The sequence below is a fragment of the Rana temporaria genome, chromosome 1 (assembly GCF_905171775.1).
Source record: "Rana temporaria chromosome 1, aRanTem1.1, whole genome shotgun sequence".
Taxonomy (NCBI): domain Eukaryota; kingdom Metazoa; phylum Chordata; class Amphibia; order Anura; family Ranidae; genus Rana; species Rana temporaria.
This window is the reverse complement of record NC_053489.1, coordinates 162,748,345-162,774,431: the sequence shown is the minus strand read 5'-3', so window position 1 is coordinate 162,774,431 and position 26,087 is coordinate 162,748,345. Positions and strand designations below refer to the sequence as shown.

The window sequence follows — 26,087 nt, the reverse complement described above, 5'->3', positions numbered from 1 at the left end:
CCTTCGGATCTTAGGCTGCAATACTTCGGCCGCCGCTGGGTGGAGTTCGCTTCGTTTTCCAGCGTCGGGTATGCAAATTAGCTTTTACGGCGATCCACGAAGCTACTCGCGTGCGTTACGTCGTTTTTTCCCGTCGCAAAGTTAAGCCATCTTTTTCATGGCTTAACTTTACACCAGCCATGTTAAAGTATGGCCGTCGTTCCCGCGTCGAATTTTAATTTATTTATTTTTCGGCGTAAGTACGTTACGCACGTCGCCATTCACAAACACGTCGGGGCACCGTAATTTCGCGCAAAGCGGGGAAATTTACGGAGCATGCGCAGAACGTTCGGCGCGGGAGCGCACCTATTTTAAATGGTACACGCCCCATTTGAATTAGGCAGGCTTGCGCCGGACGTCTTTACGTTATTCCGTTGAAGTTTATGCTCAAGTGCTTTGTGAATCAAGCACTTACGAGAAAAACTTGCGGCGGTGTAACGTAAAGACGATACGTTACGCCGCCGCATTTGTACCTGAATCTGGCTCAATGTATTTTGATGCTAACCACCATAACACAATGCTACTGTTGTGAACATAACTAAATGAAATATCACTTGTGTTCTAACAAAAAAAAAGTAAATAGTTTGGTGCGCTAGGATTGGCCCATCAGCACCGTTCCTCCCAGCGCACACGAGCCGCCATGCACTTATTTTATTATCATTAATGTAGTGTAAAACTATACAAGAATAAAAATGGCCACAGACTGTTTGAACCCTGGCAGATTTGAACCATGTACGGGCAGGCTGAATGTACCCAAGTTGATCGATCAACAGCTATTGGGTGTACCTGAATTTGTCTTGGAGTTAGCCTCTTGTAACCTCAGTAAAGCAGTTTAAATGGCAGAGAGAGCCATCACTGGCAGCCATTCAAGCTCTGTTGCACAACACATGAGCTGACAGGGAACATGCAGGAAAAGAAAGCAGAATGAGAAGAGGTGTTGTGTTATGATGTTCAGTCAAGAAGCAGTGTGTTTTAACTCAGTGTTCTTGACCATGCTGTGTTGATTGTGCTATCTGACAGGGACAGAGGTACATACACTCACCAGCTACTTTATTAGGTACACCTGTTCAATTGCTTGGTAACACAAATTGCTAATCAACCAATCACATGGCAGCAACTCAATGCATTTTGGCATTTAAATGTGGTGAAGACGACTTGCTGAAGTTCAAACCGAGCATCAGAATAGGGAAGAAAGGGGGATTTAAAGCGGGAGTTCAACCAATTTTTTTTTTTCTCTCTTTTCCCCTTAGCTTCCTGCTCGTTTTGTCTAGGGGAATCGGCTATTTGTTTTAAAATATGAGCCGTACTTACCCGTTTTCGAGATGCATCTTCTCCATCGGCTTCCGGGTATGGGTCTTCGGGAGCGGGCGTTCCTTCTTGATTGACAGTCTTCCGAGAGGCTTCCGACAGTCGCATCTATCGCTTCACTCGTAGCCGAAAGAAGCCGAACGTCGGTGCGGCTCTATACTGCGCCTGCGCACCGACGTTCGGCTTCTTTCGGAAAATCGTGACGCGATGGATGCGACCGTCGGAAGCCTCTCGGAAGACTGTCAATCAAGAAGGAACGCCCAGTCCCGCAGCCCATACCCGGAAGCGGCGGAGAAGATGCATCTCGTAAACGGTAAGTACAGCTCATATTTTAAAACAACTAGCCGATTCCCCTAGACAAAACGAGCAGGAATCTAAGGGGAAAATGTGTTCTCTATGGGTGAACCTCCGCTTTAAGTGACTTTCAAAGTAACATGGTTGATGGTGCCAGACTGGCTGGTCTGAGTATTTCAAAAACTGCTGATCTACTGGGATTTTCATGTACAGCCATCTCTAGGGTTTACAGAGAATGGTCTGAAAAGGAGAAAATATCCAACGAGCCGCAGTTGTGTGGACGAAAAAAAAGCCTTGCTGATGTCAGAAGAGAATGGGCAGACTGGTTCGAGATAACCGTAACTCAAATAACCACTCATTACAACCAAGGTATGCACAATACCATCTCTGAACATACAACACATCGAACCTTGAAATGGAAGGGCTACAGCAGAAGACCACATCGGGTGCCACTCCTGCCAGCTAAGAACAGGAAACTGAGGCTACAATTCGCACAGGCTCACCAAAATTGGACAATAGGAGATTGGAAAAGCTTTGCCTGGTCTGATGAGTCTCAATCTCAGCTGCATCATTCCATGAAAGCATGGATCCATCCTGCCTTGTATCAATGGTTCAGGCAGCGTGTGGGGGATATTTTCTTGTCACAATTTGGGCTCCTTGGTACCTATTGTTGCTGACCATGTCCATCCCTTTAGGACTACAGTGTCCCCATCTTCTTATGGCTCCTTCCAGCAGGACATTGCACCATGTCACAAAGCTCAAATCATCTCACCACTGGGTTCTTGAACATGACAATGAGTTCACTGAACTCCAATGGCCTCCACAGTCGACAAATCTGCAGCAACTGTGTGATGCTATCATGTCCATATGGACAAAAATCTCTGAGGAATGTTTCCAACACCTTGTTGAATCTATGCCATAAAGAATTAAGAGGCAGTTCTGAAGGCAAAAGGGGGTCCAACCTGGTAATAGCAAGGTGCACCTAATAAAGTGGCCGGTGAGTGTACATCCACTGCTTAACCACTTCCCGCCCGCCATATTGCAAAATGACGGGGGCGCGCATCGCGGCAATTGTTGTTGCAGGGTGTCAGTTTGACACCCCGCAACACCGATCTAGGTAAAGAGTCTCTGACAGAGTCTCTTTACCACGTGATCAGCCGTGTCCAATCACGGCTGATCGCTATGTAGACAGGAAAAGCCGGTAATTGGCTTTTCCTCACTCGCGTCTGTCAGACACGAGTAGAGGAGAGCTGATCGGCTGCTCCTCTGACAGTGGGGGTTTGTGCTGATCGATTATCAGCGCAGCCCCCCCCCCCGAGGATGCCCACACTGGACCACCAGGGATGCCACCAGACCACCAGGGATGCCCACCACAGGTATGCCACCCTAGACCACCAGGGATGCCAATCAGAAATGTATAATGGATGCCAATCAGTGCCCACAATGGATGCCAATCAGTGCCCACAATGGGCATCACTGATTGGCAGGCATTATTGTTTGGCGCTGATTGGCATCCATTAGTACAACACATTACAGTACATCAGTGCCCATCCATGCCACCTATCAGTGCCCATCCGTGCCACCTATCAGTGCCCATCTATGCCGCCTATCAGTGCCCATCCATGCCACCTGTCACTGCCCATCCGTGTCACCTATCCATGCCCATCCATGCCGCCTATCAGTGCCCATCCGTGCCGCCAATCAGTGCCGCATATTAGTGCCCATCATCAGTGCCCATCTGTGCCACCTCATTGGTGCCACATCGGTGCCCATCAGTGCCACCTATCAGTGCCCGTCAGTGCAGTACCATCAGTGCCCATCAGTGAAGGAGAAAACGTACTTATTTACAATGTTTTGTAACTGAAACAAAAAAAAAGTTTTTTCAAAATTTTGGGTAATTTTTTTTAGCAGAAAATAAAAATCCCAGAGATGATCAAATACCATCAAAAATAAAGCTCTATTTGTGGGGACAAAATTATAAAAATTTAGTTTGGGTACAGTGTAGCATGACCGCGCAATTGTCATACATAGTGTAACAGCGCTGAAAGCTGAAAATTGGTCTGGGCGGGAGGGTGTATAAGTGCCTGGTATGGAAGTGGTTAATGGCTCTGTAATCTAAATTTCATGAGAATGTTTCTTACTATGTTTTTTTGGTTCCTTGTAACAGTTCCCAGAACCCCCCGCCCCCCATTTCTGTTTGTAACTAGCAGTGTACATTAGTTGCCATCATGTATACTGCTCTGTGTGTGCTACAAATCCCATAGTCCATCTGGGAAGAGAGCAAGAGAGGGTGGTTACGTTTCTATATACAGGAGGACCATGAAGAATGAAGGTTGAAACCCTCTAGCAGTAAGTCAGACCACAGCAGCAAAAAAACAATAAAAACAATAAAAAAAAGACTGTATAGTGTCACTTTAATGTAAATGACCTAATATACAATACAGCCTCATGCACACTTGGCATTTGCCCAGCTCTTCTGAATGCGTTTTCTCCTGGCAGTAGAAAAGCAGCATAAAAAATGTGCCAAACACATTTAGGAACATCAAACCTTATAGCATTCATTCATTCCATTGGCCATAATGTTTGCTCATTAAGATAGTTTAGGCACGTTGGGTGTTTTTTTTGCCCAAACGCTCCTAAACACTCAAGTAATGTTTTTTTTTTTTTTGTTCTACCTCTAAATGCCTGTTAACACCTATGTGTGCATGGACACATAGACAACAGTAGAGGGGCATTTAGGGGTGGGTGGGGGGTTTCCCCAAACACCCTTAAATGAGGCAATTTTGACACCCAGTGTAAATGGGGCCTACCTGTATATGTTGAAAGTGTTTGATAAATACCTAGAAATTCATATGGATTAGCTCAGCACACACTTGTATTGGAGGGACAGAAATGGTAACATGAAAGAAGCAAGATTACATGGCACGTATGTGTTGTCTCAGTGTGTGCAGAGAGAATTGAAGTGTGGATTCAGTAAATGCTGTTATTATAACCATGCAGGATTGCTGTGTATGTGGATTCCAGCTAAGCTAAAAAGTAAATCCTGTTCTGTAATGGTTATACTGGGGTGAAAATGGCCGACCTGAAGGGATTCTCTTTGCATTTAATCTTTTTTTTTCGATATGGATCACCAAAAGAAGCTTTACCTGATGTCACAGGTTCCATTACTCTGCTATGTTTCTATTTACTTTGCTCGTATTTTTCCTGGGTCTTCCTTCCCACCTCACCCGGGCACTTTACCCACTATATCCATATGAAATATTTACAATTTCTTTGAGACAGATAAGATAGAGATTTCCTCTGGTGGTATTTAATCACTACTTTTTGCTCTTTGGTTCTCATGGACTAACGTTAATTTGTCACATTTGCACTCTCTACAACTTTAGTCCCTTTTTTATTACCTTTATTTAGGGTTTTAGAATATGTTTTTCACAGTTTACAGAATATAGCTAGAAAGGAAGATACTTTTCGGTGCAGCTAACAGGATGTGACAAGTACACTGAATTTCTGGCAAGATCAACAGGTCTTTTCTGTATTTTCTGAAAATGTTCCTAAATTCACACCTATGCAATTTTAGTGCATTTTGCAGATTTGCACTACAGTCCATTTAACATAGTTTCCTATGGAACACGTTCTGTAGTAAAAATCTACAAAATGCAAAAAGCACAAAAAAAGCATAGGTGTGAATACAGCCTCATGCCGTGTACACACGATCAGTCAAACCGATGAGAACGGTCTGATGGACCGTTTTCATCGGACCAAACCGATCGTGTGTGGGCCCTATCGGTTATTTATCCTCTAGGTTAAAAAAAAGCAATCTTTTTTAAATTTAACCGATGGATACCTAACCGATAGAAAAAAATCGATCGTTTATAAGCACGTCCATCGGTTAAAAATTCATGCATGCTCAGATCAAGTCGACGCATGCTTGGAAGCATTGAACTTCGTTTTTTTCAGCACGTCGTTGTGTTTTACGTGACCGCGTTCTGACACGATCGTTTTTTTAACCGATGGTGTGTAGGCACGACTGACTATCAGTCAGCTTCATCGGTTAACCGATGAAAACGGTCCATCAGACCGTTCTCATCGGCTGGACCGATCATGTGTACGCGGCATAAGGTTGGAAAGCTGTATTATACTGTATTGTTGTTCTTGGTTTTAGTTATCCTTAGACACGTGCGGACCGTATGTTCATATTTCATTCATCCGTTTTCGGATGAAATACAGACATTCATGTATCCCTATGGGATAACGGGTGTCAGCGGATGAACATCCGTTGACACCCAATCTCATCGGTCCCTGCTATGGACCGATTCGGCAGACGGAGGAAAATCCTATTTTTCCATTTGTCATCGGATCGGGTGAACACGGACACACGGTCCGTGTTCATCCAATCCCCCCATAGAGGAGAGCGGAGATCTGACAGGGCGGTCCCTACACAGTGTCATCTGCCGAATCAGCTGGGATCAACGCAGCGATCCCCGCTGAGCAAGCGGATATTAACCACTTGCCGCCCGCCAATGACAAATTGACATATGACGTCCTCAGGATTCTCAGCCGCTGCGCGCCCCCGGGGGCGCGCATCGCGGCGATCGTTGTTGCAGGGTGTCAGTCTGACACCCCGCAACACCGATCTCGGTAAAGAGTCTCTCACGGAGACTCTTTACCACGTGATCAGCCGTGTCCAACCACGGCTGATCACGATGTAAACAGGAAGAGCCGTTGACCGGCTCTTCCTCCCTCGCGTCTGACAGACGCGAGTAGAGGAGAGCCGATCGGCGGCTCTCCTGACAGGGGGGGTTCGCGCTGATTGTTTATCAGCGCAGCCCCCCCTCGGATCGCCACATGGACCACCAGGGAAGCCCACCCTGGACCACCAGGGAAGCGGGCAAAAAAAAGCAATAAAAAAAGATGCCAATCAGTGCCCACAAATGGGCACTGATTGGCAACATGTGTAAATCAGTGCCGCCCCACAGTGTCCATCAGTGCCACACCACAGTGTCCATCAGTGCCACACCACAGTGTCCATCAGTGCCACCCCACAGTGCCCATCCATGCCCAGTGCCCACCTATCAGTGCCCATCTGTGCCACCCATAATTATCCATCAGTGCCGCCCATGAGTGCCCATCTGTGCCACCTACGAGTGCCCAGTGCCGCCCATGAGTGCCCATCAGTGCCGCCCATGAGTGCCCATCAGTGCCACCCGTGTGCCCATCAGTGCCGCCCATGTGTGCCCATCAGTGCCGCCTATGTGTGCCCATCAGTGCCGCCTATGTGTGCCCATCAGTGCCGCCTATGTGTGCCCATCAGTGCCGCATACCAGCGCCGCCAATCAGTGCCACCTCATCTGTGCCCGTTAGTACTACCTCATCAGTGCCCATCAGTGCCGCCATATCAGTGCCCGTAATTGAAAGAGAAATCTTACTTATTTACAAAAAAATTAACAGAAAAAAATAAAAACGTAATTTTTTTTCAAAATTTTCAGTCTTTTTTTAGTTGTTGCGCAAAAAAAAAAAAATCGCAGAGGTGATCAAATACCACCAAAAGAAAGCTCTATTTGTGGGAAAAAAAGGACGCCAATTTCATTTGGGTACAGTGTAGCACGACTGCGCAATTGCCATTCAAAGTGCGACAGTGCTGAAAGCTGAAAATTGGCTTGGGCAGGAAGGTGCGTAAGTGCCCTGTATGGAAGTGGTTAAAGCAACGGATCCTCACGGGATCCATCAGTGTGAAAGGGCCCCAACAATAATACTAGAATCTGAACTGTGAAAAGTCACACGGTAGAATCTCTATTGCAGCACTTGCAAACCATGTTGTTTGATCACTGATTACACCACATAGCTAGCAGGTCAAATGAAGACACAGGGCATCTTCTGGTCTTATGAAGAAACCAAGCTGAGAAATAAGGGTGGTGGAGTGAAATAAATTATGCCATATGCTAAAAATAAAGATGCAACAAATACCAGTTTACCATTCAATAATGAATTTAGAAGACTTATAATGTGTTAATATGGACCCAAGGCTATGCCTGACGTGCTAGGTCTGGTGACAATCATGTTCGGTGACTCATGCAATCATTTTAAAAATAAGTGATTGCTATGGAACCAGGGTGTTAGAACAGACATAGAAAGGTTCATTGGCTATAGAAGAGGTTGTAAATCACAAAGACACAATGTAAGGCAGCTTTTTTATAGCTATAGAATTTTAACAGGTAAGATGGGATCAGGTGGTCCACATAAAACAAACACATTCATCATTTGTATCACAGGTACTTGAGGTTTATTTGTTGTTGTTCTTTTCAGTTTCCTTTTTGCAGATAAAGATAAAGCTGTGTTTTAAAGCGGGGGTTCACCCTAAAAAAAAATGTATTACAATGCATGGAGCCGACCTATGAGACCGACAGTATGCTGTTGTTGTTTTTTTTTTCTTGCGTACATACCATTTTAGGGCTATTTTCACCCCCGGCTTCCCCGCGGGAGTGGGCGTTCCTAATCACAGGCTGTGATTGACGTGCTTCCGACCGGCGCATACTGCGCGTCACGTGTTGCCGAAAGAAGCCGAACGTCGGTGCGCAGGCGCCGTATAGAGCCGCACCGACGTTCGGCTTCTTTCGGCAACTCGTGACGCGCAGTATGCGCTGGTCGGAAGCACGTCAATCACAGCCTGTGATTAGGAACGCCCACTCCCGCGGGAAAGCCGGGGGTGAAAATGGCCCTAAAATGGTATGTACACAAAAAAAAATAAAAAAACGGCATACTGTCGGTCTCATAGGTCGGCTCCATGCAATGTTAGAATTTTTTTTTAGGGTGAACCCCCGCTTTAAAGTCTAACGCGCATTTTATTAGGCAAACTGTTTAACATATTTATCAATACAAACACATGGAAACCACCCCATCCTATAACTGGCCTTTATAGCAAGGAGCACAAGGAAGGGCAACCGTCTGACTTTTTTTCTCAAAGTCCGGCCGTGTGTACAAGGCATAACATTTCAAATTAAAAACAAGGGGTTTAGTTTGCACACATTTACAGATGCATGCATAAGCTGCAAAGGCCACGGCACAGCATACCAGTGTACTGAAGTCCTAACTCAAATCCAAATGTAAAGGCCAGTTATAGGTTGGGGTGGTTGCCATTTGTTTAAATTGTTGGTAATTTTGCATACCTTTGCTGCCAATGTGCTGTTACTGGGTGTCCAGTATGTCCCTGTACCCTTACGAAGGTGTGGGATACCTTCAGGCATACCATTATTATATATACAGTATATGCTCCACCTTTGGAGACTCTCAAATTATAGAGTTAGGACTGCAGTACACTGGGGTGCCATGACTTGGCCTCTGAAGCTTACACTTGTATTTCTAAATGTGAAATGTGTACACACCAAACCCTTTGTTTTTAATGTGAACAGTTAGACAAGGTCAGTTTGGTTTGTTGCAGGCTGGCTGGTAAGTCAGAGGGGAATTTTTGTTTTAACATATGTGTTTGAAAAAGGAGAAGTATGGGGTTAACTAAAGGCAGAACTTTTTCATTTTGGATATTGTAAAAGGGGCATTAACACCAGATTTTTTTGCCATCTGTGTCCTATTGGGGATTTCCGCTTACTTCCTGTCTAATAGTCAAAACAGGAAATGAGAGCAAATCCTTCCAAAGTGAGGGAATCAAAGGTCGTACTAAGGCCACCAGAACTTGTGTTTCCATGGTAAGGTTTTCTCACTTTTACTGTTCTGGGGAGAGCTCAGAATGTGCTATTCGCTTTGTCTTTCACTTTTAAAAAATCTGACAGGTGTTCTATTGCCTCGTACACAAGGTCGGACTTTTGACCATGCAAAAGTCCGCCGTGAGTTCGTCAGAATTCCGACGGAAAGAAAAAGAACAGGTTCTCTATCTAAGACCACTTTCACACTAAGGTGCTTTTCAGGCACTTTCACTCTAAAAACAGAGCCTAAAAAGCTCACAAAAACGTATTTCCATTAAAATCAATGAATGCTTTCACACTGGGGCAGTGTGCTGGCAGGGCTGTAAAAAACTCCCCTCTCCATTGAAATGAATGGAAAGCTCTTTAAAAGGGCCTGAAAAGCGCTTCAAAAGCGCTCAGTGTTTTTACTGGCACTTTAGAAGCGCCTCAGTGTGAACGTGGCCTTAGGTTCGTCGGACGTCCGACTAAAAAAGTCCAATGGTGGCTACACATGGCCGGAATTTCCGAGGAAAGAAAGCCCGTCTGACTTTTTTTGTGTGTACGAGGCATTAGCCTTCTCCATTCTTTCCAAAATGAAAAAAAGTTTTGCCTTTTAGTTATAGTAAAAAAAAATCGACATACTCGCCTCCATACTGCAGTTATCTCACTCCAAATCTAAGATCAAGAACTGAGTGATTGCATGAATCCTGATCGCTCAGTCTGCTTGCAGCAGAGAGTGGTGACTGTTAGTCTCTGCTCTGTTTCTCCAGCACTCAATGGAGAGCCAGGGGGTGGGCACAGCTGGCTCTGGCTCTGTTTAAGTGGGGTGTATAAATCCTTGAGCATTTGCCACTGGAAGTGCTGGCGTGTGTGGCTCTGCCCTGTCAGCTGATAGCAGGCATTGACCGCTAATATCTGACTCTGGGTCACAGGAGAACAAAAGTAAATGTACTCTTGTGGCCCACTTGAAAACTATGGCCGAAAAGCTGTGGCCACACTCCTCTTCTAAGTAAAAAATGCGTGCCATACCATATCACTTGATATACTGTTGTGTGGTAATAAGAAAATCTGTAATGTCTGCATCCCTTTTAGGCCAGGAATTGGCTTAGAAAGTATCTTGCGAAAAATAAAGCCCCTATTGCTGGGGGGTGCTTGTAATTTCCTAGAATCTATTGAAAAACCGGGTGCGACTCATACAGTGGCCACTTCCACCTGAGAAAGCCACTGTAAAGGTGGTTAAACATGAGGTCGCTGTAGCCAAACATGGCCTCCTTCATTGCACTGGATCAGTTTTGAGATCTGAGGCTCGATTCACACTGCTGCGCTGTGAATTTGTTTCGTTTTTTGTCCTGTGTGAGGTGCGAATTTACCACGATTGTACCGCAAATTTCAGGAGTTGGACATAGCTGCGATTGATGATCTAGCCAATGGAATCGTAATGTAAAAAAAAAAAGGATGTTAACTTCCTGTGTACTTCCTGGTTTTTGTGGAGAGTAGTGTGGTGGAATTCGCACATATGTGAACCAACAATCATGGAGACTAAATTCTCAACGCAACGCTGTAAACTCGCACCTCATGAATCGCAACTCATGTATGTGAACGACCGTCATCGAAAAAAATGACTTTATGGATGACATGCAAATTTAGATTGTTTTTGACGCATCACATTCGTTATGAACTTGCATCAGTGTTAAACCGGGCCTAACACTGAATTGGTGTTGACTATACCAGGGAGGCCGAAGCATATCAACATCAACCAGATTTACATTGAAGCAAATTAGTGGCTGTTATCAGCGTCTGTAGAAAGGAACTTCTGATCTCCTGAATCCCAACCTTCACATTCCAGATGTCTATGCGCTCATATTGATATTATTCATATTATAAAATGGTTATTTGTGATCCAGGAGGTGTTTGTTTTATGTAACTCAATGCCATGTGTATGTGGCATCTCAGCCATTTATTTAGCTATTGGCTGCAGGAACATTTCTGAATATCCTTTCTGATTAACCTTTTAGACAACGACCAGCTATCAGACTGCGCCAGTTTTCTATTGCTGCAAAATATATAGTTTGACTTCCTTGTATAGTTGATATTTCCCAATTCTATGTAAAATGTAACTTTTTTTTAAACGGAAAATGGCATTGAAAGTAAATCTACATACCCTGAAAATCCCTTGATTTGTATTCTGGGTTTGCAACTGTATGATTTGGGGTGATGGTACGCAAAAACAGAGTTTCACTACTAAATGTCCATATGTTCTTTTATTTCATATGTTGAAATTTTATGAATAACATTTTCTTTGCTTCTTGCTTTTCATAGGTGAATTTTAATGAGCCACTGTCCATGCTGCAGAGGCTAACTGAAGACCTGGAGTACCATGAGCTGTTGGACAAGGCAGCGAAATGCGAGAACTCTATAGAACAGATGTGTTTTGTTGCAGCCTTTTCCGTGTCTTCCTATTCCACCACGGTCCATCGGACAGCAAAACCATTTAACCCTTTGCTAGGAGAAACCTTTGAGCTGGATAGATTAGAAGATTTAGGATTCTGTTCCATTTGTGAACAGGTAAGGAGGACCAAAGGTGAACTGTGCTGCTAAAATAAATGTGTATAACCTAAACATGACATCGTACAGGTGTGATATTCTATACAGAGCATATAGACAGTGCGCAAACCTATATAAACCATTAACCACTTAACGACCACCCACTGTATATATACGTCCTGTTTTTAAAGATGGATATCTCGGTAACGGCAGCAGCTGCTGCCACAACCGAGATATCCATCTCTTCAGTGAGCGGTCCTGTCAACGATAACAGCGGTCTCCGCGGCGGATTCGCCGCAAGATCGCCGTTATCGGTGGCGGGAGAGGCCCCCTCCTCCCGCCGCTCTCCCGCGCCCTCCGCCGCTTACCTGAGCCATCGGTATCGGCAGAGGCGATCAGTCCTTTCAGCTGCTGTGTGGGGATGCGAGTGAGGGCAAGATGGCCCCCACCCGTCCCCATAGCATTGCTGGGCGGAAGTGACGTCAAAACGTCAGTCCCGCCCATGAGTCTTAAAGAGACATTTTTTTGTTGTCATTTTTTCAAATGACAAAATTTCCATTTTTTTTTATTTATTTTTTTGCATTTAAGTCTAAATATGAGATCTGAGGTCTTTTTGACCCCAGATCTCATATTTAAGAGGACCTGTCATGCTTTTTTCTATAACAAGGGATGTTTACATTCCTTGTAATAGGAATAAAAGTGATAAAAAAAAATGTATTTCAGTGTAAAAAATTATTAAAGAAAAAAAAGAAAACCAAAACAAATTTTTTAAAGCGCCCCGTCCCGACGAGCTCGCGCGCAGAAGCGAACGCATACGCGAGTAGCGCCCGCATATTAAAAAGGTGTTTTAACCACACAAGTGAGGTACCGCCGCGATTGTTATGCCACGTACAGACGGTCGTTTTTTGTGATTAAAAAAATACGACGTTTTGAATCATGAAATAAAACAACGTTTTTGAAACTTCATTTTCAAAAACGACGTTGCCTACACACCATCGTTTTTTAAAATGCTCTAGCAAAGCGCGGTTACGTTCAGCGCGTACGACGGCACTCTTTTCCATCGAAGCTAGCTTCATAACTTGCTTCTGAGCATGCGCGGGTTTAACAACGTCGTTTTGAAACGTCGTTTTGCCCACACACTATCATTTTCATAGACACAAAAAACAACGTTTTGAAAAACGACACAAAAAATTCGAGCATGTTCGAATTTTTTTTTTGTCGTTTTTCAGAAGACATAAAACGAAGTTTTCCCCACACACGGTCATTTTAAATGACGTTTTCAAAAACGTCATTTTTTTTCATCACAAAAAACGACCGTCTGTACGCGGCATTAGAGCGGGAGCAATAATTCTAGCCCTAGACCTTCTCTGTAGCTCAAAAAATTAAACCTATAGAATTTTTTAAACGTCGCCTATGGAGATTTTTAAGGGTAAAAGTTTGACGCCATGCCACGAGCGGGCGCAATTTTTAAGCGTGACATGTTGGGTATCATTTTACTCAGCGTAACATTATCTTTCACAATTTTTTAAAAAAATGGGCCAAATTTATTGTTGTCTTATTTTTTAATTAAAAAAAGTGAATTTTTTCCAAAAAAAAGTGCGCTTGTAAGACCGCTGCGCAAATACGGTGTGACAAAAAGTATTGCAATGACCGCCATTTTATTCTCTAGGGTGTTAGAAAATATATATAATGTTTGGGGGTTTTAAGTAATTTTCTAGCAAAAAAAACTGTTTTAGTCTTGTAAACACCAAATCTGAAAAACACCTTCTGTCCTTAAGTGGTTAAAGCCATACCATGAGTTTTAAAGCAGACCTATATGCAAATATTAACTTACCTCTACGGTAATAATATTACTGAAATTGATGTCTAAAAGCGAAAGGACTGAAAAACGTAACTCTCCTACTGTAAAAAAGTTCTCCCTTGCCTGGTTACATGAACAGAAATCTAGGTACCCGTCAAATGATCTAAGATTAAGGGAAGAATAAGTGTTCAAGTTAGCTGACTCTCCCCACCACTGTCAAAATTATGTGACCAAATGACTAAGCTTTTGGTCAAATGACCTTTAGGCTTCATTCACACAGACTCTGAAGCCTGTACTTAACCACTTCCTTACTGGGCATTTAAACCCCTTCCTGACCAGAGGACTTTTTGCGATTCGGCACTGCGTCGCTTTAACTGACAATTGCGCGGTTGTGCGACTTGGCTCCCAAACAAAATTAACGTCCTTTTTTCCCCACAAATAGAGCTTTCTTTTGGTGGTATTTGATCACCTCTGCGGTTTTTATTTTTTGCGCTATAAACAAAAATAGAGCGACAATTTTGAAAAAAAAAAAAATATTTTTACTTGTTGCTATAATAAATAGCTCAATTTTTTTTTTTTTACGTTTTTTTTTTATCCTCAGTCTAGGCCGATACGTATTCTACATATTTTTAGTAAAAAAAAAAAAAAAAAATCGCAATAAGCGACTGGTTTGCACAAAAGTTATAGCGCCTACAAAATAAGGGACAGAATAATTTTTTTTTTTTACTAGAAATGGCGGCGATCTGCGATTTTTATTGGGACTGCGACGTTATGGCGGACACTTTGGACACTTTTGACACATTTTTGGCGCCATTCACATTTATACTGCAATCAGTGCTATAAATATGCACTAATTACTGTATAATTTTTTTTTTTTTACTAGAAATGGCGGCGATCTGCGATTTTTATTGGGACTGCGACGTTATGGCGGACACATCGGACACTTTTGACACATTTTTGGCGCCATTCACATTTATACTGCAATCAGTGCTATAAATATGCACTAATTACTGTATAAATGTGACTGGCAGGGAAGGGGTTAACACTAGGGGGTGAGGAAGGGGTTAAATGTGTACCCTAATTAGTGTTCTAACTGTGGGGGAAGGGGGGTGACTGGGGGGGGGGTGACCGATCTGTGTCTCTATGTACAAGAGACACAGATCCGTCTCCTCTCTCACCTGACAGCACCGCTGTCTGCGAGAGCTGGGAATGAGAGATGATCTCATATGTAAACATATGAGATCATCTCTCATTGGCCGCACAGATCGCCTAGGAAACGGCCGCTCCGATTGGCCGTTCACGGCGATCTGTGACTGGCTGTGTCCAAGGGACACGGGCAGCACAGCAGTTCCCCGCTGCGCGCTCGGGAGCGCGCGTGGGGAACGTGCAAAGGGGCGGCCGTAAAAAGACGGCCTGTTAGAGGTTGGGAGCCGCGCTGAGGCCGTACAAAGTCGTACGGCCGTCAGCTAGTGGTTAAATTAAACATTTGTGGGGCCTCTGGGTGCTGTGTGGAGGCAACCTATGTAAGTGTGTGGGGGATGCAGTGGCTGTGTGGATACAGTTTGTCAGGCATGTGGGTGGTTAATTTTCCAGTTAAATTTGTGTAGTAGGGTTTACCAAGGACATGTTGCTGTTGAATGCTGAACAGGCAAAGTATAAAGAAATTGGGTCTAAGGTCCCCAAACCAAAGAGCCAAAAGAAGGGGGACGATTGGACTATTGCGGTACTGGTGAAATAGAGAACATCACGTGTAAAAATGCAAATATAAAACAAAGAGACATCTTTTGAATACAGCATCAATAGGACATAATGGAAAAGTACAGGATTAAAATAATGACAACCATACACAACACCAATATAATAATCCCAAAGGGGGGGGGAAACAGGCAAAGTACCTTGTACAGCACTCAGGTTGAGCAAGTCTATGAAAATTACCACTGGACCCTCTAAAGCACCAACTCTAGGTAGGCATACACAACAGGTGCAATTTGTAAAATACCATATTTTTTTCCTTTTCACATCTCAAAATTATGCAAAATATGAACCCAAGTTGTGGATGAATGCATTTTATAGTATAAAATATATTTGACCTTAATAGATTTATTTGTGTACAACAAAAAATGCATCAAACAGGTTAGTGCCGGTTCACACGACCCACACGCCCCAAGTCGCCGGACATGAGAAATTCAATTGAAGTGAATGAGAGCCGTCTTAATGTACACTACTGAAGTCCGACTTCAGAAAAGGTTCCTGTACTATTTCAAGGCAACTTCTAGGCACCTTGTACCCATAAATTTCAATGGAAGTCGCCTCCAAGTTGGATCTCCATCCTAACTGAAGCAACTTTACAGGAAGAGAAAATAGTTTACTCAGGCAAACCCCTCCCTCCTACAGAGCTGATTATTCTGTCATTGGCCACATCCAAAGTCGCCTGTCCTAGAGGCAACTTTAAGTTGTGTTGTAAGTTGCTCCAAGTCGCGCTGAAGTTGCCTTGCAAAGTCGCGCTGTATATCGGGTTGCCCCTGTGTGAACCGGGTCTTAAAGTAAGCAAAGTTTTTTTTCTTTTGAGTTTTAGATAGTGGAGAGGGATAAGAGCATTTGACAGGTAGCTACAGAAAGAAAGTCACACATTTTGAGCATTCACCAACAGTAATATAGAGGAAATCTAATGCGGACAGTAGTTCTGGTGACTACCAGGAATTTTGCTCACATTGGAGGGCTTTCCCCACACTTCCTGTTGTGACTTTGGTACACAGATGTCAAAAACGGATGGGGTTATTGTATTAAAAATTAAACAAAAACATTTTGCCTTCAGTTTTACTTTACGAAATGACCATGGCTGAGTAGTGAATTAAGACAAAGGCCAGTCTGGTTAAGTGCCAGGGAACCTGCCACTATATTTTAAAGGCCTATTGAAGTTAGAGGAATAGATATTCAGTAGAAAAGACAAACAACTCCATGTTAACTCCACTGTCCTGTTATAGCAGCTATAAAGCCTGTCTAAATATGACAATGCAGTCAAAAAAACACCAGCGTTTAATCATGCTGCCTAGTGCACAGTCCTCTCTCATCACTGCTGGTGTTTGTGAGAAGGCCTGTGAATGAGGGGTGTGACTGTTACTCGGCTATGCCAGCATTTAGCACTAGAGTGTAAGTCCAGGAAATGCATTTCCACTAGATGAAAAGGTAGCTATGGGGAATTCTTAGTGAAAATCAGTTAAAAATCAAAGTCTACAGTGGTGCAGGATTATAAAAAATAAAAAAAATATTTTAATTCTAAAATCAAAAATGTTATATATTGCAGCTTACCAATCCTTAGATGTGGTGGATGCATCAGTTTTTATTTTTTAGGCTTTCTTTTTTCTGTTTTCACCTGGTGATTTGGCTAATAACACACCTCCTGTATGAAAGTGCCCCCACTCTGGGTGAAGGAGCACAGGGGACACCTTTGGACAGCAGCACTGTCAGTATGGGGGAGGTTAGATGGACTAGGAGATTTAGATGTAGAAGTAACAAATTGAAGCCAAACTCCGGGCCACACTGCTGTTACACAAGCAGTTACAGCAACATTTTTTTTCTTTTGAGATACAGTACCTTGAAAAAGTATTCACACCCCTTCACATTTCCCACATTTTGTCATGTTACAGCCAAAAACATACATTTTACTGGGATTTTATGTGATAGATCAATACAAAGTGGCACATAATTGTGACGTGGAAGGAAAACCATAAATCTTTTTTAACATTTTTTACAAATAAATATCTGAAAAGTATGGCGTGCATTTGTATTCAGCCCCCTTTACTCTGATACCCCTAACTAAAATCTAGTGGAACTAAGTGCATTTAGAAGTCGCCTAATTAGTAAATAGAGTCTATCTGTGTGTATGTTAATCTCAGTATATATACAGCTGTTCTGTGAAGCCCTCAGAGGTTTGTAGGAGGACCTTAGTGAACAAACCGCATCATGAAGGCCAATGAACACACAAGACAGGTCAGGCATAAAGTTGTAGAGAAGTTTAAATAAGGGTTAGGTTATAAAAAAATATCCCAAGCTTTGAACATCTTGCAGAGCACTGTTCAATCCATCATCCAAAAATCCCATCCACAGCTCAGATGGGAGAATCTATCCACAGGACATCTATTAGTCCTGTACTACACACATCTGGTCTTTATGTGTAGAAAGAAAAAAGCCATTGTTGAAAGAAAGCCATAAGAAGTCCCGTTTGCAGTTTGTGAGAAGCCATGTGGGGGACACAGCAAACATGTGGAAGAAGGTGCTCTGGTCAGATGAGATCAAAATGTTACTTTTTGACCTAAAAACAAAACGCAATGTGTGGCAGAAAACTAAAACTGCACATCACCCTGACCACAACCATCCCCACCATGAAACATGGTTTAGATCAAAAGCATATTCATTTGTTAGAATGGCCCAGTCAAAGTGCCGACCTAAATCCAATTGAGAATATGTGTCTAGACTTGAAAAATGTTGTTCACACACACTCTCCATCCAATCTGACAGAGCATGAGCTATTTTGCAAATAAGAATGGACAAAAATGTTACTCTCTAGATGAAAAAGCTGGTAGAGACATTCCTAAAAAGACTTGCAGCTGTAATTGCAGCGAAAGGTGATTCTACAAAGTATTAATTCAGGGGGGCTGAATACAAATGCATGCCCAGAAGCGAGTCATGAGACGGGAGCGCTCGTTAAGGTAAAACTACCATTCATAATGGAGTAAGCACATTCATCACGCTGTAACGGACAAAAAAGCACAAATCGTCTTTTACTAACAAGGAATCAGCTAAAAGCAGCCCAAAGGCGAATAGAACTTCCCCTTCAGAGTGCCGTCGTACGTGTTGTACGTCACCGAGCTTTGTTCATCATTTTTTAAAAACGATGGTGTGTGGGCAACGTCGTTTTTAATGATGAAGTTGGAAAACGTCGTTTTTTGGACATGCTGAAAAATTAAGTTTTTTTTTTTCATGCCGAAAAACGACCGTGTGTACGCCGCATAAGAATCAAGCCAAATACTGCAAAGAAATAAGCACTAAAAAAACAGCGGATGTGCACTGTTACTCAAGTTAATTACTGCCTACAGTATATATACATCATTACTTTTACATTAAAGCAGCCATAACAGTGGTATTTTTTAAACTCTGGGCAATTCTGCTTCTGATAAAAGTGGTTGCGGCGACAACACGAATGAGTGGGTTTGGGGTGGGGAAACTTGACTGGCCTGCACAGAGTCCTGACCTCAACCTGATAGAACACCTTTGGGATGAATTAGAGTGGAGACTGCGAGCTAGGCCTTATCCAACATCACTGCCTGACCTCACAAATGTGCTTTTGGAAGAATGGTCAAACATTCCCATAGACACACTCCTAAACCTTGTGGACCCCCTTCCCAGAAGAGTTGAAGCTGTTATAGCTGCAATGGGTGGACCAACTCAATATTAAACCCAAAGGAATAAGACTGAGATGCCATTAAAGTTCATGTTCGTGTAAAGGCGTCCCAATACTTTTGGTAATATTGTGTGTGTGTGTGTATATATATATATATATATATATATATATATATATACAGTGCTGGGACAAGGTCATTTGGTGCCCAGGGCGAAGGAGGCAAACTGCGCCCCCCCCCCCCCAATTATCGTCGCCGTTGTGACTATCTGTGCCTCTCTCAGCACATATTCCCCCACACCGTTACAGTGCACTCCTCTCTGCACAACCTCAGGCTTTGGCAATCCTTCACCTCTTCTGACGGTCACCAGTCTCTATAGAGCAGAATTGTGCTCAAGGGCTCGAGGCCTGCAGCAGTGGTACACACACATCCCCCCAGATCTCCTCCATGTACCAATCCCTCCAGATCCCCCCTCTGCACAAATCCCCCCAGATCTCCTCCATGTACAAATCCCTCCAGATCCCCCCCTCTGCACAAATCCCCCCAGATCTCCTCCATGTACAAATCCCTCCAGATCCCCCCTTTGCACAAATCCCCCCAGATCTCCTCCATGTACCAATCCCTCCAGATCCCCCCCTCTGCACAAATCCCCCCAGATCTCCTCCATGTACAAATCCCTCCAGATCCCCCCCTCTGCACAAATCCCCCCAGATCTCCTCCATGTACAAATCCCTCCAGATCACCCCTTCTGCACAAATCCCCCCAGATCTCCTCCATGTACAAATCCCTCCAGATCCCCCCTCTGCACAAATCCCCCCAGATCTCCTCCATGTACAAATCCCTCCAGATCCCCTCTCTGCATACATTCCCCAGCTCTCCTTTCTGTACAAATCACCCCAGATCCCCCTCTGCACACATCCCCCCAGATCTCCTCCATGTACAAACCCCTCCAGATCCCCCCTCTGCACAAATCCCCCCAGATCTCCTCCATGTACAAATCCCTCCAGATCCCCCCTCTGCACAAATCCCCCCAGATCCCCCCTCTGCACACATCCCCCCAGATCTCCTCCATGTAAAAATCCCTCCAGATCCCCCCTCTGCACAAATCCCCCCAGATCTCCTCCATGTACAAACCCCTCCAGATCCCCCCTCTGCACAAATCCCCCCAGATCTCCATGTACAAACCCCTCCAGATCCCCCCTCTGCACAAATCCCCCCAGATCTCCTCCATGTACAAATCCCCCCAGATCTCCTCCATGTACAAATCCCTCCAGATCCCCTCTCTGCATACATTCCCCCAGATCTCCTTTCTGTACAAATCCCTCCAGATCCACTTTTTGCACACATCCCCCCAGATCTCCTCCATGTACAAATCCCTCCAGATCCCCCCTCTGCACACATCCCCCCAGCTCTCCTCCATGTACAAATCCCTCCAGATCCCCTCTCTGCATACATTCCCCAGCTCTCTTTTCTGTCCAAATCGCCCCAGATCCCCCTCTGCACACATTCCCCCAGATCTCCTCCATGTACAAACCCCTCCAGATCCCCCCTCTGCACAAATCCCTCCAGATCCCCCCTCTGCACACATCCCCCCAGCTCTTCTCTCTGCTAACCCCCCCCCCCCCTTTTCACTGTTCTCTCTCTCAGCACATATTCCCCCTCCCCCACACCTTTACAGTGCACTCCTCTCTGCACCTCAGGCTTTGGCTATCCCTCACCTCTTCTGACGACCACCACTCTCTATGGTATGCACAGGCTTTTGTTTTCTTACTTCAGCTGAGTACAGAGAGCTCTGCCTGCTGCCTGTAGCACAGAGCTGAGGAGGAGTTTCAGAGCTCCTCGGCTTCATGCTGCAATGTATCAGTAGTGGCAGCAAGCAGGGACGAGCTGCCTCTGGAATCACTAGCTTACAGTGCTGGGAGCAGAATTGTGCTCGAGGGCAGCAGCAGTGAGTGCCCAGAGCTAACACAGAAAAGCCAGGAGAGGAGAGGGCTGCCAGAGGTGAAAAAGTCCTGGTGACACACACACTGAACTTACTAAACTTCTGCTGGTCCCTCCTCAGCGGCTCCTCCCGCAGTTTCAGCAGCAGCTCTCTCCTCTCCTCCTATCCCACCTCCGACTGTGAGTGATGTCACGCTGCTGGGACGGGACTACAAATTCCCTTCATAGGGGGAGAGAAGGAGCAGCGCTGACATGTATGGCTGGTGTGGACTGTGTAGGCTTGTGCTGGGTGCAGGAGCGCACTCAGCACATAACAGTAGTAAGTTACAGATGACTACTAGTGGCGCCGGCTAGTGTGTACAGTAAAGCACACTGGCGGCACTTCACCTGCGCCCCCCTCCTGCCCGCAAATGGTAGCGCTCAGGGCATCCGACCCTTCCGCCCCTGCCTTGTACCGGCCCTGTATATATATATATATGTATTCCTATTAAAGCACATGTGTGTCCTGCTTTAAAAATGAAGCTGTTGCTTCTGTATTGCTTGTGTAATATTAACAGAAAGCGTGGCTGTATTTTATATGGATCGTACTACATTTTATCTTGCTCTGGTTTCTCTATGACATCCCAATCAATATAGACTGATAAGCACTCACACTGTGCAACATATTACTCATCTATTGACTAGGATGATCCATAGACCAAAAGAAGATAAGACTAATTACCCTGAACTTTCGTCCACATAGGACAGATATCTAAATCCACATTGACTGATCTGGAAACACTGAAGTCCAGACACATCTATTTTTCTCAAGAAAGATTTCTTAAAATATCCATGCTATAACTGATTTGCTGCCAGAGTTTCCTTCCATGACACATGTCACGCCTCTACAAGTTTGCAATGATGGCTTAACCTATTTTATTCCAGCTGTGCAGAATTACAGAGATTAGTATGTGCTTCTAGGGAATTATACATAGAGCAAAAGTGAAAAATAGATTTTTTAAGCTAGCGGACAGACTACAACTACGTAGTACAGATATAAAACTTATAACTGAACAGCTTTGAACTTGTGGAATCCCAGACTGTTTAATAAAATATTACCCCCCCCCCCCCCCCCAAAAAAAAAACAGAGGACACAATGATTGACTTACAAGAAGTTAAGAAAAACATGTGTTGCCCATAGTAATTACCATTTTGCAAGAACAAGTTAGGAAGTGAAAGCCATTACTTGGTTGGTGGCTTTTGAAGTGTAGGCAGGGGGCACGGTAAGGTAACGCGTGCGGCGCAGTCTGGTGGTTTACCGATGCTGTCCATTCCAAGTTGCATACCTGCTGGGTTTGTTAAGACTACGCCAGGCGCTGAACCAGGTCACTAACTCTTGCACGTGGGGTAATACTTTGTCCGAAGGTTTGTTAACCAATGCCCAGGGACCAGGCAGGGGCCGCGGTCAGGTGAAGAATCAAACATTAAGGTGGCCTGCCAACTTGAATATTTGCCATGTGTGCAGTACAGAGAGTACATAGCTCCTCCATATGATGCTTTGTCCCATGTCCTACGCACTTGTATTGATGAATAACACCACAGAGAATAGCGCACACATACAAGAATGCAAAAGGAGTAACTTTTAAATCTTACAAGACTGCTTTAAAGCACCTAATCTTAATGAGTAAATATGGGGGTTTAGTCACATAATGTGGCCATACCATGCTTAAGCCCACCACTGCGCCAAAGTATTCAATTTTCAGTGGGTCCTACACTATTCATAAAAAAGAACACTTGTATTGATGTATATGTTGCATTCTGAGGGACAGGCTGAGCCTCTGCCCACTCCACCAGTCAGCGTACTTCTGTTACCTCACTTCCAGTAACAGAATGGGGTCCTGTTGAGAACATTGAGAACGTAGCAGGAACCTTGTGTGCTCTCACCTAACTCACTAAATATCTTATTCATAAAAAATAACAAAATTCAAAGGAAAGGGATTTGGTAAAGCTATTAGTACAGCTAATGGTTAGGACCATACAAATATCAAGGAAGTGGAGGTCATAATTTGTAAACAACAATCATGTTTTTCTGTTAAGGCCTAGAGAAAGGAAGGCATTGTAGACATGGGGAGGGAAAACCATGAACCTTGGGATGTAAAAGCACACCTACAGCAACCAATAGTTATTATGATTAATTGCTGGCAACATTGGGAGATGTTGCAGTGAAGAGTCCGTAGTTAAGACTGTTTAAAGGTGACAATGTGTTTGTCAAAAAGTAAAGGGGGCCCAGAGAGGTTTAAGAGGCAAGGAGACTTTGAAGCGAGAGTGTAGAGATGATTCCTCACAAGGGATAACAAACTGATGTATCACCTATGGCTTTGTCAAGGAGCCACTGGGAGTGGCAAAAAGGATATAGAGCCTGTTCCCGCTCTTGCGTAGAGAGAGAATTTCTTACGTAGTTCCACTATTTAGGCAATAATTGAGAAGGTGCAGATTTAGTTTCGCAACAAGCTTTCCATTTGCATAGATACAGTGGATAGCGAATTAGAAATCAGTGATGGTGTAAATGAAAGAACAGTTCAATGTTTTAATGATCCTCTTGCGGCAAGTTGGCAGACATGCATAAACTATAAGTCAGCAAGTTGCAATTTTGGTGTGAGGCTTACAGATTGGTCATCAAAGGTCAATAACAGAAAAAAAAAGGTCACATGGTGGTAGAGTACAGTTGATCAACATTATGCACATTTTCACTTGGTTCCAGAAGCGTGTTATAAGTTGGCTGGACCAGAGGCAGTGTACTAAAAAGGGATTGAGTTGCCCACATTTGCATTGAAAGTTAGTTTGTCCTTGGAGATGAAGTAGGGAATATATGTGTTTCTCTCCATATTTCACTAACGGTTTGGAAGCCTTTTAAGAGTTTGTCCATAAGGTTCTCAGTGGGGACCCATTTGGACATATTTTATCCCTCTAATGTTGCGTACACATGATCGGGTTTTCCGTCGGAAAAACCTTGGATGGTTTTTCCAACGGAATTCCGCTCAAGCTTGGCTTGCATACACATGGTCACACAAATGTTCTTTGAACCTTCGTCCGTCAAGAACGCGGTGATGTACAACACAATGACAAGCCAAGAACATTAAGTTCAATGCTTCTGAGCATGCGTCGAATTGTTTCCGAGCATTCATCGGAATTTTGCGCGTCGGAATTGCTACAGACGATTGGATTTTCTGTTGGGAAATTTGAGAACCATCAGAAATTTTGACAGCAAAAGTCCAATGGAGCATACACATGGTCGGAATTTCCGTTCAAAAGCTTACATCAGACTTTTGCTGTCAGAATTTCCGATTGTGTGTACGGGGCATAAGGTCTTGCTAAACAAAGAGTGAAGAGGTATGTAGATGGCTGAGATTGAGGTGTTGCTGCGACTCAGAAGGGTATCAAGGAAATTGGGTTTTATGTTTTTCATCTTGTAAATTGTTTCCAAAAAACAGTGATTTGAAATGAAAAATCTGCATAGGTGGAGGATTATATTCTTGAGATATACAGTAATTTGAAAAGATTTGAGGTGGTAAGACAATTCTGTGAACAGAAAGGGCAGGGTTTGCAGCCCTAGGAGGTTAGTTTCTTTGGTAGACACTTGAATCCCTCTGTACAGGATAGTTGTTAGTTTATTGCCTTGTATATTAGGGGATAGGTCAACTAAACCGGTGGGTAGGATCTGGAAGCTATGCTATTCATTTTAGAGATTTCTGTACTTTTCTTGTTATGGTGCATTTGAGCTCTGCTTTCCCCCTTAACTCTGGAGAAATAACTGCAGTAAAATAGTCTGTCTCATATTCTGATATAAATTAAAAAACAGACAAGGCCTGTCATAACTGTCATTTAATGTGATGTCCTTTCCAATCCACATCAAATCATTATGCAAAACACAAACATATTTGCAGTATATGCATTTGGTTTAATAATCTAATTTTATTTCTGGCAGGTCAGTCACCATCCGCCAGCAGCTGCACATCATGTTTATTCCAAGAATGGGTGGACTCTATGGCAAGAAATTACCATTGCCAGTAAATTCAGGGGCAAATATCTCTCAATTATGCCATTAGGTAAGGCACAGTGAAAACTGGATGGGTTTGATTTTGGGTGAACTGAAAAGGCTTTGTGAGAAGTAACAAATTTAAAGATTGATAGGCCCGGATTCACAAAGCACTTGCGCCGACGTATCTCCAGATACGCCGCGTAAGTGCAAATATGCACCGTCGTATCTGTGCGCCGGACCCACATACTAAGATATGCCTAAAAACAGGCTTCATCCCACCGACGTAACTTGTCTACGCCGGCGTAGAGTGGGCACATATTTACGCTGGACGCATTTGGCGCTCCCATTGATTTTCCATTCAAATATGCAAATGAGGGAGATACGGCAATTCACAAACGTACGTGCGCCCGACGCAAGTGCGCGTAAGTTATACGTACGTCGTAAAGTTATGCCCAATAAAGGAGGTTTAACTCAGCAGCATCCATGCAAAGGTCTGCACCAGGGAACACAAGTCGGCGTATTTTACGTAGTTTACGTTGGACGTGAATATGGCAGAGCGTAGGTTACGTTCACGCCGTAGGCAGTGATCCAACGCATCTTAGAGAGTAGTTCCGACGTGATTCTGAGCATGTGCACTGGGATACGTCCACAGGACGGCGCATGCGCCGTTCGTTATATGTATCTGTCTGGCGCTCGGCCCATCATTTGCATGGGGTCACACCCACTTCCACCTACGCCGGCTTACGCCTAGGAAACCCAGCGCAGTTTTGGAAGCACTGGCTTTGTGAATTCAGTGCTTGCCTCTCTGCGCTGCATCGGCGTAGAGTACAGGAGATACGCTACGGCGTCATAAATGTGCGCTGCTGTCTGTGAATCCGGGCCATAGTATACATTTCTACAAATGGATCTTAAATATTGAATACAATCTGTGTGTCTTTATTCAGGGGATATTCATCTGGACTTCCCCTCCACTGGGAACCACTACGTTTGGAAGAAAGTCACATCAACTGTCCATAACATCATTGTGGGCAAGCTCTGGATAGATCAGGTCAGTTTACTATTTATCTAAA

General features: G+C 44.0%; 1 protein-coding gene across 1 annotated transcript in view; it reads left to right on the top strand.

The window, feature by feature from the left end:
* The window catches only part of OSBP2 (oxysterol binding protein 2), a 350,477-nt gene that overhangs the window by 302,349 nt on the left and 22,041 nt on the right, over window positions 1-26,087 (top strand). Inside the window, exons 8-10 of the mRNA XM_040345226.1 lie at window positions 11,634-11,879; window positions 24,964-25,084; window positions 25,962-26,065. Coding sequence (XP_040201160.1) covers window positions 11,634-11,879; window positions 24,964-25,084; window positions 25,962-26,065 — 471 coding nt within the window. The remainder of the gene's footprint in view (window positions 1-11,633; window positions 11,880-24,963; window positions 25,085-25,961; window positions 26,066-26,087) is intronic.